A 21,390-nucleotide genomic window follows, 5' to 3' on the forward strand; every position below is an offset into this window, starting at 1 on the left:
GTTGGGAGTGTTGGAGGTGGCGAAAATTTTGGAGGATTATGTGCTGTATGTGACGGCTGATTGGGTGAAAGGTAAGGACTAGGGGGACTCTATCTCTGTTGCGACTAGGGGAAGGGGGAGCAAGGGCGGAGCTGCGGGGTGCCGAGGAGACACGAGTGAGGGCCAAGTGTGCTGTCTGTACAGAGTTGAATGTGTGGGTTTTCTCAGGTTTCCTCCCACATTCCAGACATGCAGGTTTGTGGGATAATTGGTCTCTAAATTGCCCCTCGTGTGCAGGATGAAAAACTGGGATAACATGGAATAATGTACGGGTGGTCGGCGTGGACTCCGTTTGCCGAAGGGCCTGTTTCCATGCTGCATCTCTAAACTGAACTAAATATTTAAAAAGGCATTTGGACAGGTACATGAATAGGAAATGCATAAGGATATGAGCCAAATGCAGGCAGGTGGGACTAATGTAGGTGGGACATCTTGGTCGGCATGGGCAAGTTGGGCCGAAGGGCCTGTTTCTGTGCTGCATGATTCTGAGCTGCCTTTCAAATCTAACTTGACAAGTGTTCCACCCAATATTATTTCCACTTATTGCTCACACTTCAACTTCCAGCAAGGTTTATTGTTGAGTAAACTTATACCAGCATATTTTTTAATCCAGCAGCCCAGAGGACCATTACACTTCCCTACAAATTTCTCATCTGGCAATAGTTGGCTCACCTCTTTACCCTTCAATTCATAATTGTACACTTGATAATGTCTGAAAATTAAATGAAATCGAAGTTTATTTTGATTTAACTTTTGAATCTTGTTGCAAATTATGCCAACAGAACTACAAACTATATTAATTTTGGAATACGATTTTAAAGTTAAAACATTTACAACAGTTATTAATAAATTGCTTTCCTTACCATCTTCCCAAACAGCCATCTCTGGACTCCCAAAACAGGAACTAAATATAGAAGTCATAGGACAGACTTTTCACAATAGGAAATCGGGGTGAAAACAGAAGGGTCAAAGAAATAGGCACTGTGTGTCTCATCAAATTATCTTCTCTGATCAATTCTTGGAAATTCGATCTCAATTATTAAATAGAAAATGAAGTGTGGGATCTACTGACCCCACATGCAAAGTCATCAGTGTTCAGCTGCATGTTAGTCAAATTCTTTGTTATTTCTCTGTACTGAGGGACCGTGATTGATAGATTCATCCTCAGAATACTTTGTTCTCGTTCGATTTGAAACATTTGCCTGTACTCCTGCAGCTTAACCTCACTGTCTAATAGAGAAGCGTTCTGTTGACATGTGTTCTGTTTGTTCTCGGCTTTGGTTCTCATTGTGAACACATTATCAGCTTCTATGATAGCAGAAGTTATGCAATTTCTGAAGGCAAGTGTCTCTTGCTCAAGTGCACGCCCAAAAATGTCTATCTTTTGGTCATCTGGTCCAGTACTCATGTGTGTCACTTCGCAACGTTGTGAAAGGATTCCAGTAAGACCACGAAGGAACATCAGCAAAAAAGATTGATTCCTGTGGGGAAAAAAAATATTGTGAAAGGAAATGAGTGGACAGAGGTTGAAACAAAAACTACTGTTGAAACAAAATGGGAAGGAAAGCTTGCTTTATATAATTTGTTCCATGACAGCTTAAGATTCCAAAGTGTTATTCAGCCAATGCGATACGTTGTCTATCAAAATGCAGCGCTGTTGTTTTGGAAGTAGCTACACCATCTAATCTACAAACAAATTACACAAGCAGCAAATGAGATAAATGTTTTGTTTGCATTGGTTGAGGAATGAACCCCAGTAGAATGCCTTGTTCCTCTTCAAAGTACCTTGGGATTTTTTTTTTTTTACATGCATCTGTTTAAAAGCTCATCTGAAAACAGCATTCTCTTGTATTAGTCTGAAGAAGGGTTTCGGCCCGAAACGTCGCCTATTTTCTTCGCTCCATAGATGCTGCTGTACCCGCTAAGTTTCTCCAGCATTTTTGTGTACCTTCTCTTGTATTAGTATTGAAATAGATTTTAAATCATCTTGGAGAGTGGGGCTGAATTTAAATATTTTGATAAGCGAAAATAGGCCCAAGAGATTCTGATTCAAGATTGAAACTGTACAAGGATTCTCAATTTCTTCTAAACGCCCACTGCAAAATAAAACAGTTGAAACAAAATCTGTTTCATGTGGTAAGGCTCTATTATTTTAAGAACATTTTGCTACAATTAAAGAACAGTTATTTTAGCAATATGAATAATTTTTTCTAAGGATTATTCATTTTATTCACGGATTTGGGTGACATCAAAACAAAGAATCAAATTTGGGAAGCTTAACACCAATATTTGAACACTACAATGAGATTAATTGTTTAAAATCATTCACGTATATCGGTATTTTCATTATTTATAAATCAAATTTGGTGCAACATATAAAAAAATGTTTTATGGAAATTATCTCATGAAAAATAAAAGACTTGTTCATATGTAGTTTAGTTTTATTTATTATTATCATCATCATTGGCTGTCACTCGAAACTAGTATGACTGTCCTCTCATTGAGGACTTTGTTTAACGTGGGGAGACTGGTGCACAGACACCCACCACACGTCCTTGACAGATCTGGGTCAGAATCCAGTGGCATGGAATCCAAGACGACCGGGGACCCTTTTCTGCTGCAGCCTTCATCCGCCTTCCCAGCCGCTGTGACGCTCCACAAAAGTCAGCCATCATCCTCTGCCTTTTCCCACCGTTGAGGTCTTGGTTGGATTGCTCTTTGTCAGAGACCTCCCACTCGACCTTACCGCCATGGGTCACCCTACCAGGAGCATAGCTCCAGACAGCATGCTCTCAGGATCTCAGGACCACACAAGTTTCTCCACCACGACAAGGTGACAATCCACGGAAAAGAATCACTTGTACAATCACTTGTACCGAGATACGGTGGAAGCTTTTTTTTTGCATACTATCTAATCATTAAAAAATAAAATACATGAATACAATCAAACCATCCACAGTGCAACGATAAAGAATTAAGGGTACAGCATTTACTGCAGAGATATAACAATGAAGTCGGATGAAGTCCGATGAAGATAGTTCAAAGGACTCAAATGAAGTAGATGGGAGGTCAGGACCGCATTCTAGCTGATGAGAGGACCATTCCATTGCCCGAGAACAGTAGGGAAGAAACGGTTCCTGAATCTGAAGGTAAACGCTTTCAAACTTCTGTAATTCCTATCGATCATCTCCACTTCGGTGGCATCAATACAGACTGGAGTGTGTGCACTGCTTCACTTCCTGAAGTCAATCACTATCTCCTTTGTTTTGCTGACATTGACGTCGAGGTTGTCTTGGCACCAAGTTACTCCATTCTCAATCTTTTTTCTATACTCCATCTCGTCATTATTTGATATCCAGCCCAGTATAGTGGTGCCAACTTGTATATTGAGTTGGATTGGTATTTGGCTGCAGTCATGTGTGTATAAGGAGCCTAGTAGGGGGCTGAAAACGCATCCTTGCGGGGCATCAATGTTGAGGATTATTGTGGAGGGTGATTTGTCACCTATCTTGACTGATTGTGGTCTGTGGGTTAGGAAGTGAAGGATCCATTTGTAGAGGGGTGCTGACTCCAATTTCCACAAGCTTGGAGATGAGCTTGGTTGGGATAATAGTACTGAAAGCAGTGCTTTAATCGATGAATAAAGTTTGACATTGGTGTCCTTATGCAGGTGTTCAAGAGTGTAGGGCCAGACAGATAGCATCAGCTGTGGATCTGTTGTGGCAGTAAATAAACTGCTGTGGATCAAGGCTGCTTGTTAGGCTAAAGTCAATGTGTGCCATTATCTGCCTCTAGAAGCACTTCATGATGGTAGATGTCAAAACCACAGAATGGTAATCATTAAGGTATGATCTTGCTTTTATTAGTCTTCTTAAAGCAGGTAGGTACCTCAGAATGGAGATGGGCAAAGTTAAAGATGTCCGTGAATATTCCCGTTAATTGGGCCGCGCAGGTACCAAGTACAAGGCCAGGGACTCCATATGGGCCGGTCACTTTCCGCAGGTTCATCTTCAGGAAGACCGATCTTACTTCTGAAATAGTGACTGTGGGAACAGGTACACTTGAGTATGTCAGACCGGATGTCATCACTGTTGGTTTTCTGCTTAAAGTAAGCATAGAATACATTAAGTTCGTAAGGAAGGGATGCACGATAACCAGTGATGTTCGCTGATTTAGCTTTGCCACCCTTTATAGTGTTCAAGCCTTGCCACAGTCGACTGGGTCAAACCTTGTCATAGTCAACGGGTATTTAAATGGTTATGCTCGGACTCAAGTTTGTCCCGACATTGCCGCTTGGCATTCCTGATGGCATTGCGAAGATCGTAGAAAGATTTCTTGTACTGCTCAGGGTTGTTTGACTTGTACATTGCAGTTGCAGTCTTGGCCTTCACCTGGGAATGGACCTCATGGTTCATTCATAGTTTCCAATTAGGGAACGCCCAGGTTGTCGCCTTTGGCATGCTTCCCTCTATGAACTTACTGAATTAATCTGTCAGTGGTTGGCACAGATTCCCTGAATGTGGACCAGTCAAAGCAGTCAGTAGGATGTCACCTGTTTCTGCTGACCAGCAGTGCACAACTTTCAGTACTGGAACTTCCTGCTTCAGTTTCTGTTTGTAGGCAGGGGGTAGATTCAAAGCTAGATGATCAGATATCTTGAAATGTGGCCACGGAATGGAGCGGTAGGCATTTTTGATGGATGTGTAGTTGATTGAAGGTGTTCTGGCGCCTGGTAGGACAAGGGACATGCTGATATTATTTTGAAAGTACACTCTTGAAATTGGTTTGATTGAAGTCCATGGATACAATGGCCAGGGGTTCAGGGAGTCTTGTCACGGCTGTTGGTAGTGAGTACAGTTCATTCAAAGCAAGCTTGGCATCAGCAAGGGAAGGGATGTAGACTGCTGTCAGAATAGCTGAGGTGAAATCCAGCGGCAGGTAGTAGGGACACCATTTCACTGTTAAATATTCCAGCTCTGGGGAGCATGAGCTCGCCAGGACTGCCATGTCTGAGCACCATGAGGTGTTAATTAGGAAGCAGACCCCTCAAGATTGCCTGAAGAGGCCGTGGGGCTGAATGGCACAGTCAGGTATATCAGGGATGAGCCATGTCTCTGTGAAACAGAGTAAGAAGCTCTCAATGATGGAATGACAATAATTTATTCCAGCAAGCTTCATATTGATGATGAATTTAATACTTCAATGGCATAGTCGTGGACAAAGACAAATGTGCTGCTTTGAGAATAAAAGGTAAATTAAGAAGAAATTAGGAAGTTATTAAGAAAAAATCATGCATGGATCTTACCTCCAAAGTATTGTTAAAATTCCTTTAAAGGGATTTGGTAGATGCCATTTAAGGAGAATACCCATTTTGAAACACAGCCAATATTCTGGGTAGATTTTCAGAGGCTCGCATTGCATTGGACCGAACAGCCAGTCTTTCACTGGAGCCAGCGTATAATCAGGGGAGAATATTCTGAAGTACGATCTTTGGGATGTAGCTACAATGGCATAAAAATCTTCTATTGTCTTATCTGTGTAAATATAAACAGTACTCAAATAAATATAGATAGGATAGACATATAAATGTATGATTAATATTTTAGCAAAATGTCCCTGTTAATTTTATTTATTGAAAGATTATCTTGAAAATGTGCAATTCCGAATTATGTAAACAGCAAGAACAGTGACCAGGAATATTTAAACAGAAAGGAGATTTTTTAACATGAATCTGCCAGTTTAATTAATCTGTTTACCGAATTAAAGCATTAGAAAACAAAACAGCTTGGATCGCAACTTATTTCAAATTTAAAGTGATATAAAAAAACATCTATCACAGTAGGCATTTTGGACTTTTCAAGAGAAAGCAAATGGAAGCAACAGCATAGCAATGTTAATTATAAAGTGAGGTTGTTATAAGGTCCAAAACAATAAACTCAAGGAATACTTTAAAACTGATCTTGATCATTTATTTCTCATTGGAATAAACCTCAAGTTTTTATTTCCGTCAAACATTCTCTGCACTGGATGTTAGAAAACAAACAAAACGTTTACAAAAAGGTAAAGTGAAATATAATTACATTAATTACAATATCTGAAACTGTGCAGACAGTAATGCACCTTAAACTGTTGAGGCACAGTGAAACAGAATTCACACACAATGCTAAATGGACGTAAAACAATTTGTTGTCAACTGAAAGGAGAGATTAATTTTTCAATTAGAAAATGATGCACATTGAATAATACAAGATTAACTGGAGCCATTTTTATCCACCATTTGCAAAAAATAAAGTACTCATGTAAATATTGAGTTGTTCATTATTGAGTTGTATATTTACAGTCAATATTGTATTTTAAGGGCAGTATTTTAAGTTTGTAACACTTCTAAACTTGATAAAGATAATCTGCTTTAGTTCTGTCGGATCATATAATTAATACAGCATGGTAATAGGGTTTTCGACCCAACTCGTCCATGCCGACTAAGATGGCTCATTTAAGCCAATGCCATTTATCCGTGTTTGACCCATATCCATTTAAACTTTCTTAGCCATGCATTTGTCCAAATGTTTTTTAAATATTTTTATGATACCTGTCTCAACTACTTACAATGGCAACTCATTCCAAATATTCCCATCTTCTGAATGGAAAAGTTGCCTCTTATCTTTCAATTAAATCTTTCCCCTCACACCTAAAACCTATGTCCTCGAGTTTTTGATTCTGCTACTCTGGGAAAAAGACTCACCCAAAAAAACATTTACCCAATCTACTCCACTCATAATACGATCAACTCTCAGTTTCATGTACTCCAAGGAATGAAGTCCTCACCTCTCCCTATAACCAGGCTTCGAGTTCTGGCAACATCCTTGTATATTTTCATTGCACTCTTTCCAGCTTAATGGCATCTTTCTGATAGAAGGGTGACCGAAACTGAACATAATACTCTAACTGCAGCCTTACCAATGTCTTGTTCAACTGTAACATAATCACCCAATTTCCAATTATGACCAACATGCCTTCTTCACCACTTTATCTACCTGTGATGCCTCTATCAGGGAAATATATATTACTCCTAGATCTCTCAGCCCTACACACTCCGCAGAGTCCTACCATTCACTGTGTAGATCCTGGTTGAACATCACAAAATGCAACACATCACAGTTAACTAAATTAAATTCAATTTGCCATTCCTCGGTCCACTTATCCAGCTGATCAAGATCCCACTGTATTTCTTGATAACCTTCTTCACCACCTAAGATACCACATATTTTAGTGTCATTAGCAAACTTACTAATTATTATGCCTTGTACATTTTCATTCAAATTGTTGATATAGATGAGAAACAGCAGTGGGCCTATCACAGATCCCTGAGGCACATGCATCCAGTCAGAAAAAACTTTCGCCACCAACCTCTGCTTCCTACCATAATGTCAATTCTATATCCAGCTAGCTAGCTCTCCCTGGAACCAATGCAATTCAAGCTTCCAGAGGATTCTACCATGCAGAACCATATAAAGCCTGGTTTATGCACATAGAAACTACATCTATGGCCCTGTCTTCATCTACCGTCTTGGTTATTTTTTCCAAAAATTCAGTCAAATTTGTGAGACACAATCTCCCAGGTCCAAGACCATGCTGGCTAGCCCTAATCAACCCATTTATCCAAATGCATGTATATCTTTCCCTCAGAATCTTTTCAGTACATTTCCTACCAGATAGAGAAACAAATGAATACACAAAAGGACACAACGTGCTGTAGTAACTCAATAGGTCAGGCAGCATCTCTGAAGAACATGGATAAGTGACATTTCAAGTCGAGACTGAAGAAGGGTCATCTATCCATATTCTCCAGAGATGTTGCCTGACCTACTGAGTTACTCCAGCACTTTCTCTCCTTTTGTGTTCATACCGCATATGTTAGGCTCACTGGTCTATAGTTCCTAGTTTTTTCTTTACAGCTCTTCTTAAATAGAGGCACAACAATAACCACCTTGTAGTCTTCCAGTGTCTTACCCGTGTCTAATATATATCACCAAGACGCCTGCAATTTCTTTTGCAGCTTCCTAAAGTGTCCTTGGATAGATCTGATCAGTAGGAAGTCTATCTATCATTATGCATCTTAGGATTTCTAGTACCTCGATGACTATAACACAGACTGTTCTCAAGACATCTTCATTATCTGTCATTATTCCCCAGACTTCATGTTTTTTCTCTCACTTAGCTTCCTTGTTTAGATGGAATGCTGTTGATACTGTTTTGCCTTTGCTCAGCTGTGATTTATTACATTGTTTTAGAATGCATTATGTTTAACAAACATAAGAACAGTATGTATTGGGGAAAAAAGTTAATCAGGCTTCAGGGCAGAGCATTAGACATACTGTAGTTCCTGCTCCCTTGAGTGCAGAAACATTCAATAGAAGAACACTAATAAAGTGAAGAAAGTCTTACATTAACGCCAGGATATCCATTTAGCAAATGATTGACAAAAGATTCCATCCACAGCAGATGCAGCAACACTTACAAATTTAGCACAGCAGTTTACGAGAAAGTTTCATATTCATTGTTTTTTCTTCTAAACATTTCTAAATGATAACATTTATTATCATTTTGTACTACTCTAGAGTCATATTTATAACTTGTTACCACTATAGTGAAAGGATTTTAGAAGTATATCTAAAAGTTAATAGATGTTAAATCTGAGGTCGAATATTAAACAATTTAAAACATTTTATGTGCAAAGTTTTCAAAATGGATTTATTTTTTTCAAAAAATAAATCCATAAATGCAATATAACACAATGGAAAATAAATATCAAAGATAATTGCTCAGTGGAGGGAGAATTTTCAAAATTACTTCAGAATATAAATTCTATGAAATGCAGTCTTTTCTGGATACAGTATTGTGAAAGATATGGCAATCAGCCAGAGCGGCAAGAAGGTTAAATCTGCAGCAAATTGATAATATAGTCAGTGGAAGTCCAATTAAGTTTGAAAGCTGTATTTAAATGGAATTAGAAAAAGAGATTACTATAATCACTTAATAATTGTCAATTTGTTGAAAAAATTCAATTTGAAGTACTGTATTATAGCACTATTATTCTCGGACATTGAGTTGTTGATCAAGTGCTTTACAAGTTCGCGAACTAGCTGATTTCACACTAATAGCAGAAATGGGGAACTGTTCTAATGATATTGAATCTGAGATATTTAGTGAAGAAATATTGTGTGACAACATTTCGGGTCAGGACCCTGCTTCAGATAGTACAATCCTGTTTTAGCTATATTTCAATTGTTGTAGCTTTAGCACTTAGCAACCAATATATGCATTAAATGCGACTCATTAAATGAATCTACAGGGAATTAAAGCAATATGACAACAAAAAAACAACCCCAAACCTGTCAAATTCTATTTAATTTGACTGAGAAAATAGGTTAACTAATGTATTTTTGTGTATGCAGAAACAGGAGACCGAAGATGGTGGAATCTTGAGTAACAATCAAAGTGCTTTTGGAACTGAGCAGATCAGGCAGCATCAATGAAGGGAAACGGAAAGACGTTTCGGGCTGGGTTACTTCTTCAGACTGATGAAAGGTTGTGACCTTAAACGTGACCTATATATACTGTATTATTATTAAGTAGGAGAGGGAAGTGCAGTGGGGTGTACAGAAGGATCTTTGATGTACAGATAAATTTTAGAGTTCAAGTCATGACTCACTGAAAATGGCAACACAAGTAGATAGTGTGGTAAAACAGCACATGGTATGCTTACCTTCATTGGTTGGGCAATGAGTATTAGAGTCAGGAATTCATAATGCAACTTTTTAGTGCATTGTTTTAGGGTGCATTTGAAGTATTGCAAGCAGTTCTGGCCGTCCCATTACAGGAAGGCTATGGAGGCTTTGGAAAAGGTGCAGAGGTTTACCCAAATAATGCCTAGATTAAGGGGTATTAGTTACAGAGAAAGGTTGAACAAGCCTGTATTGTTTTCTCTGGAATGCCGGAGGCTGCGGGAAATCCTGATCGAAGTACATAAAATTATGAGAGGCTTAGATAAGGTACACAGTCATTTCCCAGATTGGAAATATCAAATAAGAGGGCATTGCTCTATGGTGAGGTGGGCAAAGTTTTAAGGAAATGTGCGGGGCATGTTTCTTCACACCGTGGTGTCTGGAATGCACTACCAGGGGTGGTGGTAGAGAGCGATATGATACTGGTATTTAAGAGATCTTTGTATAAGCACATGGATATGTAGGGAATGATGGGATGTGCACTATGTGTAGGCAGAGTTGGTCTTGACTTTAGCACAGACATTGTGAGCCAAAGGGTGTGCCTTTGCTGCTATGTTCCAAGTACAATATATATGTGTGGCAAATGGTAAAAAATTTCAATCTTTTTTCCTGAAATTTGGACATTGGTTCCTGACAATGAAATTTTGATGATTGCTGGGGACAGTGCCACAGTTACAATGTTCATCTTGATTTTTATTTGTAAACACATTTAAGTACACTTTCTAGAACTATTATTAAGATAGCAAACAGAAATTGAAGTCACAGATGATTGGAAAGCACAGAAAACAATGGGTATTCTGGATAATTGTAATTTAAAGACACATTGCTAGCTCAACATGCATAACTGGAAGTAAATCGAAGATTTGAGAAACCTGACAATCATTTAAAAATAGCTCCTGAATTGTTTTAGAATGTTAAAACTTTATTTGGAGTTGTCAAGTCTGGCAGGTGAATTGGAAAAGAAACTTCAAGGCCGTTAAATTATGCATAAACTTGCGCAAGGACAGATGCAGTCAGACTGAGATTACTAATAATTTATCTTGAATGTACAGCACCCTTTAGCCCAACCAGCCCATGCCAGTGTTTCTCCTGCACTCAAACGTTCTACATCAGATACAAAAAGACCTTCCTTTCATTTGAGGCAGCTCTGTAAATAATAAATTCCCCATTTTCACAGAAACTAATATTAATTTAAAAAAAAACTTTATTGTTACCTGTACACAGCAAAGGATTCTGCAATACGACCGTAATATAATTTTCATTCCAGATGTCCTCGATATTTAAAGATATTTTCCCACATGGTGAGATCAATCTTATTTTTGTTAATTCGTTTTTCTGGGTGGAATCCATCATCATACCATGTAGTAACACAGAACAGTGAATATTATTGTATGCCAGCAGTGGAGATAGGTTTGTGACAACAGTGATGGTCTGTGTAAGATCTTTGTAAATCTGAGAGCACTGATCTTCTTCATGGCAGCTGCTCAAATCCATTATGTCTTGCAAATCCATTCTTGATTTCTTTGATGGAGGCTCTACCGGATACTGAGGAATTGATGCAGATACTCCAAATTTGCTCAGCTTCACCACTTTACTTTGTGACTGAATCACTGTTGCAGTATTAAGGAGGTCAGGGTTGATCACAAGTGACAAACTCACCCAGTCAAATTTTCTGCAGGAAACCAGACACAAGGGTCAAATTAACTAATTTGTGACTACTAAAAGAGGATACAAGAAAAGTTTGACATAACAATCTTAGTTTGAATTCTCACCAGAGTCCTTCATAAAATTGATATTTAGTGTTTTCATCGTTGCTAGTTGAATAAACAAATAAAAACTAAAAGTTCTGCATACAAAGGAGTGTTAAATTATAAAACCTCCATTGCCAAATATATCACAGCAGAAATTTCATTTTTTGACATTTTATAATCATGCATACTTCAGTAACAGGCCTTTCAGAAGGAGCCACCAAGCCATTGTGAGGACAGCATGGAGGGTGTGGCCATGCCAATGCAGGCCCATGCAGCGAAGTGGTTGAGCTGATGCAGGGAACATACAGGCCAACACAGGACTAGGATCAGAGAGAGTAGTTGGTCCAAATCTGGGTGGCATTGGGGAAGCCGATTTGTGATGGACCTGTCTCACTTAGGCGATTGTTCAGGCAACTGCCGGCGACTGTCCCACACGATGCAAAGCCAAGGTGATACAGACACACACCGCGATGAACAGGAAGGTTGGCGCTTTAATTAAGACGGTTAAAGCACAGTGTACAGTAAGCCTTTAAAAGAGGGGGGGAGGGGGGAAGAAGGGAGTTCAAGTTCAAGTTACATTTATTGTCACATACACCAATTGGTGCAGTGAAATTTGAGTTACCATACAGCCACACAAATAAAATAAAATGAACACAACACTATGGAATTTAACATGAACATCCCCCACAGCGGAATCAACCTTTCCCACTGTGAAGGAAGGCAATAAAGTTCACTCATCTTCCTCATGTATACCCGTGGTCGGGGCCTTTGAGCCCTCCGCAGTCGCCGGTACGGCGGCCTGATGTTCAGGCCCTCGCGCCGGGATGATCGTAGCATCGGTGTGGGCAAGTTAGAACACTCTCAGCAGCTTGGAGTTCGGAATTGGCCACTTCTTGCCGGAGACCGCGGCTTCCGAAGTCCACAGGCCGAGCTCCAACACTGGCAATCCCCGGCCAAGGATCTCAGGTCTCCGCGATGTTAAAATCAACGTCGCCCGCGGCTGGAAGCTCTGCAGACCACAGCTCCATGGTGTTAAGGTCGGCAGGCCCAACATTCCGCAGCTCCAACACAGCGATCCCCGGTAAGATAACGCCCGCTCCACGATGGTAATTCAGTGCTGCGGCAGGAAAGGCCTCGCCAATCCAGATGGTAGGTCGCAAGGGGAGCTGAAGATGCGGCTCGGAGATAAGACGCATCCTCGACCAGGAAGTGACTGGGAAACGGTTTCCCCTCTTCTCCCCCCCCCCCCCCCCACCTCCCAAAAGACAAAAAGACCTCCAAAAGCATACTTTTTGACAGCCGAAAAATAACAAAAAGGGTGAAAGGACGGACAGCTGCTGGCGAAGCTGCCACACTCGATGGCGCCACCACTCCAAAAGGGGGGAGAAGGAGGCAGAAGGAGTGGAGACAACTTTTAAGAAGCTAGAGATACACGGCTGTGAAGCTCAGCGGACATCTAACATTACTGGTCAGTTATCCTAGGTTCTGAAAACTACTGCTTACCTTTTTTTCCCCAATGAGCCAATGAAATTTACCGGGCCTCACCAGCTACAACCTACAAGAACCTTCGACCTCCTGGCAACCCACTAGGACCTCCTGGCGACCCACCTATGGCTCGAGAATTCTCGCTACTCTCCATGGCGGCATCATTCTAGTTGCCGCTAATTTTTCAACATGTTGAAAAATGTTGAACATGTTGAAAAATTTGCGGCGACCATAATGAGGCCATGTTGAAAACCATAATGAGGCAACATGTTGAAAAATTTGCGGCGACCATAATGAGGCCACGACTAGTTCCCAGAATGCGGGAATTACTCACGACCATGAAGACTCCCCGGCAACCACCTGCGAACATGTGGCGGGCATGTGGCGACTGCATAGACTCCTGCAGTCGCGTAAAAAGTCGGCTAAGTGGGGCAGGCCCATAACCTTGATGCTTGAGTATCTGGCAGCTGTTAAGTCTGGCGTGTGCTGAACAACTGAGCTTTTACCGTTTGCCTAATTATTACATATTCTATTCTAGTTACACATCTTGTACACAAAATGGCTTTGTACGGAACACCAAAAGGTCTTCTGTATATGGTCTTTAACCATTGATTGTGCATCTTACATACGGTGTAGGAGGAAACTGCAGATGCTGGTTTAAACCGAAGATAGACACAAAAAGCTGGAGTAACTCAGCGGGACAGGCAGCATCTCTGGAGAGAAAAGGAATAGGTGATGTTTCAGGTCAAGACCCTTCTTCAGACTGAAACTGTGATGATCACAACATCATGATTCCAAGCACTGATCCGGACTCCAAGTTCATCAGCTTTACCCACAAGATTTCTTGCATTGAAGTAAACATTCTTCAGCCCTTCATAAACCCCTTACTCATGAACCTCTTCCTAACTATGCTTCCTTTGAGACTTAAGGGCCTGTCCCACTTGGGCATCATTTGCGCTTCACGCAGATGGCGTGCAAAGGTTTTGAACATCCCAAAATCCTGGGGCGCTGCGCGCGACAATGCGTCACTGCCTACACACATCACGTGCGCATGACAACGCGTGCGTCATGACGCATAAATTACGCGCAAATTACGCCCAAGAGGGACAGGCCCTTTACTTGTCATACAATCCCCTCAGCCCTTCCATTTGCTGACTTGCTGCTCTCGTCCCCCATTCCCCCCTTCACCCCCCCCCCACCTCTCCCTCCCCCCTCACCCTCCCTCACCCTCACCCCCGTCTCCCTCCCACCCCCCCCCCCCCCCCCGCCCAGATCAGCCGCATCACCCATTTTAGAAATTATATTTTTGAGGGGACTTCCGGGAAAGTGTATTCTCGTAATTCTGTCTGGATTAAAGAAATTACAGTTTTTAACAGTTCTGGATTACATTCGCCAGAAATTTGGTAGTGGACCTGCATTTGCTTTTGTCTTTTGCCACATTTACTTACAACGTGTTGGATTCAGATAATTGTACTCCTACTATCCAGCTACCATCGACTACACGTTGCCAGATCTTCTGAACTGGATAATTTAATGTCTGATTGACAGAGCAAGTCGTTTCAGTGGAGAACTGTAGGTCAGAATCCTCCTCATGCCAAAGAGAAACCAAACCTTCCTATGAAAACACAAACATTTTATTGCTAATAATAATCATATTTATTCTATATGGTTGAAATAAACAGCTTTGTTGTCATGATATTTCAAAACTATTCTAAAGTGAAAATTGAGGGTACAGTACGAATGTGGCATCTGTTGATTTGTGCAAATAGGATTGAAGAGAATTCTAAATTCAGTTTCAGCATGATTGGACGATTCATTGAGGGATATAAGATGCCAGCACAAAATTACATCCATTTCTCAGAGGCTTCACTAATATGATGAGGGCGGCACAGTGGGTGCATGGGGCGATATAATGGCGCAGCTGGTAAAGCTACTGCCTCACAGCGCCAGAGACCCGGGTTCGAGCCTGATCTTGGATGCTGTCTGTGTGAAGTTTGCACTTTCTCATCTAAGATAGCGTGCATTTCCTCCCACTTCCCAAAGACATGCAGGTTTGTAGGTTGTTGTTCAAGAAGGAACTGCAGATGCTGGAAGATCGAAGGTACACAAAAATGCTGGAGAAACTCAGCGGGTGCAGCAGCATCTATGGAGCGAAGGAAATAGGCGACGTTTCGGGCCGAAACCCTTCTTCAGACTTCAGGTTTGTAGGTTAATTGGTCTCTGTTAAAATTTGCTATTTGTGGTGGGGATTGGATGTCAAAGTGGGCTAACAGAGGACTAGTGCAACCGAGTGATCAATGGGCAATGTGGTGGATCAAAGGGGCTGTTTCCATGCTGTATCTCTCAATTAAACTAAATACGATCATTGTTGTCAATTTCTGTAAATCTCATACCTCTTCAGCACTGGGTAAGGGGGAATGATTTCTGTCAATAAGGTTTATTAGAGCCTTGGAAGATTGAAGTAAAACTCTTTCTTTCACTCTTAGCAGGTGCTTCAGCTCTTTAAGAGATGCCAAACCTGACTGAAAAGGATGAAGAAAAAATATGCAAAATTGAGAGGGCAAAATTGTTATTGTAACATATCCTGTAATACATAAAACTTTACATATACAGGTGCACAACCTTTTATCCGAAAGCCTTGGGACCAGACACTTGTCGGATTTCGGAATTTTTCGGATTTCCGAATGGAAGATTTTTAGCGTAGATTAGGTAGGTAGCGCGGGCGGCTGGAAAAGTCTGGAGCGGCTGCCTCCTCCCCGGAGACCGGGAATCATTGTAAATCCTTGCTTAAATGTTAGTCAGTTAGTTTGGAGGGATTTTATGGGGGGGGGGGGGGGGGGTGAAGGGGGAAACTTTAATTCTTAGTCCCCTACCTGGTCGGAGAGGCGGGGAGCGGGCAATGCCTTACCGGGTCGCCCTGCAGTAAGCTCCGGAGCGCTGTGGCCGCCGACTCCCAACATCGCGGCAACTCTACCCCTGGCTGCGCGGCGCTCCAAATCCAGCGCGGCCCGCGGCCGGACGCCCGCAGCCCCAGCTCCGCGAATGTTGGGAGTCGGCGGCGTCGCAGCGCTGGGATACCAGCGGGGAGCGGGCAATGCCTTACCGGGTCGCCTTGCGGTAAGCTCCGGAGCGCTGTGGCCGCCAACACACAAGATGTCGGCGGCCACAGCGGAGCTGGGTCTGCGGGCCTCCGGCCGCAGGCCGCGCTGGATTTGGAGCGCCGTGCAGCCAGGGGTAGAGTTGCCGGGGTCGGAGCTATAACCGGCGCCGCCCGTGGCCGGACGCCCGCAGCCCCAGCTGGGAGTTGGCGGCCACAGCGCTCCGGAGCTTACTGCACGGCGACCCGGTAAGGCATTGACCGCTCCCCGCCTCTCCGAACAGGTAGGGGACTAAGAATTAAAGTTTCCCCCTTCACCCCCCCCCCCCCTTTCAAGTAAAGCCCTCCAAACTAACTGACTAACATTTAAGCAATGATTTACAGATGTTTAAGTGTCTCCCCGGTCTCCAGGGAGGAGGCAGCCGCTACAGTAGTACAGACCTGGGTTGACCGTGGGTCGTTTAGGGTCAAGTTTGGCGCCAAACGCGAGTTTTGGTGTGCAGACGACATCCTGGAAAAAAAGGCCGGTTTTCGGAGTTTTTCGGTTTCCGGAACTCCGGATAAAAGGTTGTGCACCTGTACCAATAAATGAACAAGCATAGGCACGTAACATTGCACATAAATTTAAGTAAAAAGCTTTTGTTCAAATACAGGTAAGTGCATCAATATTTTGTTTGGAAAGTATCCAGAAACATGCAGCATCGTACATTTCTGAATTATAAAAAACACATAAAAATCTGTTCCAAAGTGAATCATACCACAAAATCATACTGGAAAGCTTATGAATTTATGTCAGGTTTCTTTAAAATAACACTGTATTTGTAACACACGATCCTTGTTTAAACAAAATAAAATTACAGGTAGGTCCTTCATTCAGATTCCTGATATGAAATCAAGATTTATTTAATTTGCAGATATTTTTTAAACAGGAGCCATAAGAGATGTAGTTTAATTGTATCTGACCACATATGGCAATTTCTCATTTTTGAATAATTGCAATCTTTTCTATTCCTCTCTTGAACCGTGAGCAGATTTAGATTGGATTTCTTCAAGTAACTCCTGCAGGGACACTTCAAAAGATTAGAATTTGCTGAAATTAATCTTTTGCCACATGTATTCAGCTGCTTGAGTTGTCTATTTGGATAAACCAAATTTAAACTAGATAAACCAGAATTTCCATTTTTATGTTGGTTGCCTGCCAATGTTACATAATAGTTTCTGGAAAAGCCCCGGCTTTTGCTACAGCATGAAAAGTGGGGGTCAATGTGTTGAAAGCCTTCTTAACCACCATATCTACTTGTGATGTCAGTTACAAATAACTATGTGCCTGCACTCCTAGATCCCTCTGCTCCACAACATCTCCCAGAGCCCTGCCATGTACTGTGTAGATCCTGCCCTGGTTTGACTTCCCAAATGGCAACGTCTCGCACTTCTCTGTATTAAACTCCAGTAATCCACCTGTCCAACCAATCACGATTCTGCTGCAATTTTTGACAACTATTTTCACTATCTACAATGCCACCCATTTTAGTGTCATCTGCAAACTTACTAATCATGCTTTGTACGTTCCCATCCAAATCATTGATATAGATGACAAACAGCAATGGAACCAGCACCAAACCATGAGGCACACCACTAGTCAACAGCCTCCAGTCCAAAAACAATCGTCCACCATCACCTTCTGCTTCCTTCCACAAAGCCAATTTTCTATCCGTTCAGCTATCTCTCCTTGGATCCCATTGATCTCACCTACCAGAGCAGCCTATCATGGGGAATCTTATCAAATGCCTTGCTGAAATTCATATATACAGCATCTACAGCTATGCCCCCATCAACCATTTGGTCACATCTTCCAAAAACTCAATAAGATTTGTGAGACATGTTCACCCTTGTACAAAACTATGCTGACTATCGCTAATCAACCCCTGTGCATCTAAATGCGTAAATACTGACCATGGATGTTAGACTCACTGGGCTATAGTTCCCAGGGTTTTCCACACAGCTCTTCTTAATTAGAGGCACAACATTTGACATCCTCCAATCTTCTGACACCTCGCCCATATTTTATGATGACTCATAAATCTCAGCCAGGCCACCTGCAATTTCCTCTCAACCTTCCCACAATGTATTCGGATATATATGGTCCAGGCACGTGCCGTGAGTAATTACTCAGGATAGGCAGTCAGTCGGCTTTTTAAAACATTCTTAAACCGCGCATGTGCAGATTGTTCTCCTCTCCATGAAAATAAAGAATAAAAATAAAGAAAGTAACAAATCAATTTGCCCAAGACTTCCAAATCTCCTTCATTCTGAATTACTGAAAGGGTGGGGGGGTGAAGGGTGACGGCAGGTGGAGAGATGGTGGGAAAAACAGTAGCACAACGTGTGATCTTATTGAATGACAATCTTGTTCAAGGGACCAATTGGGGGGGGGGGGGGGGGGGGGGGGGGGAGTTCCTTTCACAGTATGTGGGCAGTCTGGCCAGGAGTAAAGTTGCAGGGAGGGCAGGAGCTTTGAGAAAGAGGAGGTTGGGGATCATGCCAGCAACTCACTCACTTTCCGCTGCCGTGGCGCTCCAGGCGCGGAGCCACAGCATTGTGGCCGGGGAGGGAAACAGCTCGGGTGGCTGCGAACGGCCACCGGACCTCAGCGCCTTCTGCCGGCCCGCTCACCTCTGGCAGTGCTCTCCGTCTGAACAGTGAGGGGACCAGCTCAAGAGCAAAGATCATAGAGCGGAGTGGGTCAGCGGGCGGTGGATAACAGGACAACGGGCAGTGGAGCTTATTCCAGTGTCAGTGCGAACAAGTGACCAATTGAGGTTACTCGCACTGACACATGGAGTAAGCTCCACCGCCCGCTGTCCTATTATCCATCGCCTGCTCTTGAGCTGGTTGCTCTGGCATGATCCCCGACCCCCTCCTTCTCAACGCTCCTGCCCTCCTGCAACTTTACCGCTGGCCAGACTCCCCACACGCTGTGAAAGAAACTCACCCCTCCCCCCACCCCCCAGCGGCGCTGTCCTTTTACAGCTGCTTCCCACTTTACAGCTTCTTGCGCCGTGCATGCGCAGTAGGCTGCTGCGCATGCGCAGTACACAGTCCATGCTGCAAAGGCAGAATTTCAGCTGCCTTCAGCTCCCCTTGTCATTGAAGGCTTGAAGCAGCGTCCACGGCACGTGGGCTGCACACACTTCCCCGTATTACATGTACTGCGCATGAAAGGCACGAAGAATTATGCCTACCTAAGAGATCGATCTCTTAGGTAGGCATAATTCTTCCCTGCCTTTACTATTTATATTTAATAATTATCATTTTATAATTTTAGTCAGGGTAGGCAGTGCCTACCTTGCCTACCCTGACGGCACGTGCCTGATCTGGTCAGGCCCGGGAGATCTGTCTACCTTCATATGCGTTAGGACCTTCAGCACCTCAACCATTGGAGACAGGAGGGACCTGCAGGGTCTAACCTCAGTTGAAGAATCGAGCTATTGAAATGGAAAAGCCCATTGTTATAATCTTGATCAGAGCTAGGGCTGAATCTATTCTTTTGAAGGTCGCAGAATAGTCAATCTTCTTGGAACATCTCAGTTCTTTTCACTTTACAACGTCTGTTGACTTAGACGTTGCAGCACTACAACTGCAACGGTGTGGCAGCACGGTGGCGCAGTACAGTTGCTGCCTTACAGCACCAGAGACCCGGGTTCGATCCTGACTACGAGTGCTGTCTGTAGGGAATTTGTACGTTCTTCCCGTAACCTGCATGGGTTTTCTCCCGGGTGCACCGGTTTCTTCACACACTCCCAAGACATACAGGTTTGTAGGTTAATAGTAAGATTAAACGAGAACTTACCAGTTTGAAGTTTGATCTGTATTTTATGAGGAGTTACGATGAGGGATTACGTGAAGAAGCCCGCCACGACGCATGCGTGTCATTCTTCAAAGCAGCGGTGTGAAATCACAGATAACTGTAATGACTAAACATAGTAAGATTAGAGAAGAGATACCAGTTAAGTATATGATCAAGGGTGGGAGCGGAGGGCACGTAATCCCTCATCGTAACTCCTCATAAAATACAGATCAAACTTCAAACTGGTAAGTTCTCGTTTAATCTTACTATTTTACTTCGGAGTCACGTGAGTGACTACGTGAAGATTTTAAAGCTCCGTGATTTCATGCCGTGGAAACGAGTCCATGCATCACGTCTGCCTTGATGACCGTAGGAGGAATTGTGTTAACATAATTTGGACACGAATTTGACATTGAAATCATAAAATTTATTAACACAAATTTATAACCCCTTTTTATGGGTTTAAATTAATTTATAGAACGTAAAATTGTTTCTGCAAACGTTCCAGGTTTCATTACTGGTTTATTGTAAAATAATTGGAATGTTTTTCCCCCAGACCATCCTGCTGCCTTGAGGATTTGGTCCATTGGTACATCCAACTGTATCGCTGCCGATGTAGCTGCAGCCCTGGTGGAATGAGATTTAAAAATATTAGTATCCACCCCAGCCTGTGTTAGCATCTGTTTCAGCCATCTTGAGATGGTCTGGACCGTCACTCTTTTGTGTGGTTGCTTGTGGCTGACCAAAAAGTGCCTTCTCATTGCCTCTTAGGATTTTCGTTTTCTCCATGTATAACGACAGATGTCTTACTATACACAGACGGTCATCTGTTGGGTATGACCTAAATTGTATATTGAGGCCTGCTGATCCCTGTCTGTTCTGCTTACTAACTCATAGATATGAAACGTAATATTTTCTGTTGAGGAAGTCATGTTGTCCAGTCTTAGTTTATGCAGTGACTGTACCCTCTGTGCCGTGACCAATGCCATTAGCATGACTGTTTTTAATGTCAGTCTGTGTAGGGACAGAGCTGTTGCTGGAGACCAATTCCGGAGCATCTTCAGGACAATACTTACATCCCATATTTGGGAGTACCTGGTTCTTGGGGGATTAGTATTAAAAATTCCCCTCATAAGTTTTGTTACCAGTGGGTGAGTCCCAACAGAGTAACGCTCTGTCCCCTGCCATAGGTAAGTCGATAGGGCACTTCTGGCGCAGTTGATGGCACTGTAACTGAGCCCCTCATCATAGTGGAGGCCTGCCAGATATTCCAGAACAGACGGGATGTTCATGTCTCTGTAGGTGATGTTGTTTTTATGGCAGTGCATCGCCCACTTCCTGATATAGACCAGATACTGTTTTTTGGTTGACTGACTTTGGGCCGCC

The 21,390-nt window shown here is 42.6% G+C and overlaps 1 protein-coding gene across 1 annotated transcript in view; it reads right to left on the minus strand.

Annotated features, from left to right (window-relative positions):
* Positions 1 to 592: 592 nt before the first annotated feature.
* fancb (FA complementation group B) overlaps positions 593 to 21,390 on the minus strand; it is a 39,773-nt gene continuing 18,975 nt past the window's right edge. Inside the window, exons 5-9 of the mRNA XM_033033355.1 lie at positions 15,454 to 15,582; positions 14,509 to 14,675; positions 11,039 to 11,496; positions 5,345 to 5,573; positions 593 to 1,520 (exon numbers count right to left, since the gene is read on the minus strand). Coding sequence (XP_032889246.1) covers positions 1,079 to 1,520; positions 5,345 to 5,573; positions 11,039 to 11,496; positions 14,509 to 14,675; positions 15,454 to 15,582 — 1,425 coding nt within the window. The 3' untranslated portion in view covers positions 593 to 1,078. The remainder of the gene's footprint in view (positions 1,521 to 5,344; positions 5,574 to 11,038; positions 11,497 to 14,508; positions 14,676 to 15,453; positions 15,583 to 21,390) is intronic.

Source organism: Amblyraja radiata, chromosome 14 (assembly GCF_010909765.2).
Source record: "Amblyraja radiata isolate CabotCenter1 chromosome 14, sAmbRad1.1.pri, whole genome shotgun sequence".
Classification (NCBI taxonomy): Eukaryota; Metazoa; Chordata; class Chondrichthyes; order Rajiformes; family Rajidae; genus Amblyraja; species Amblyraja radiata.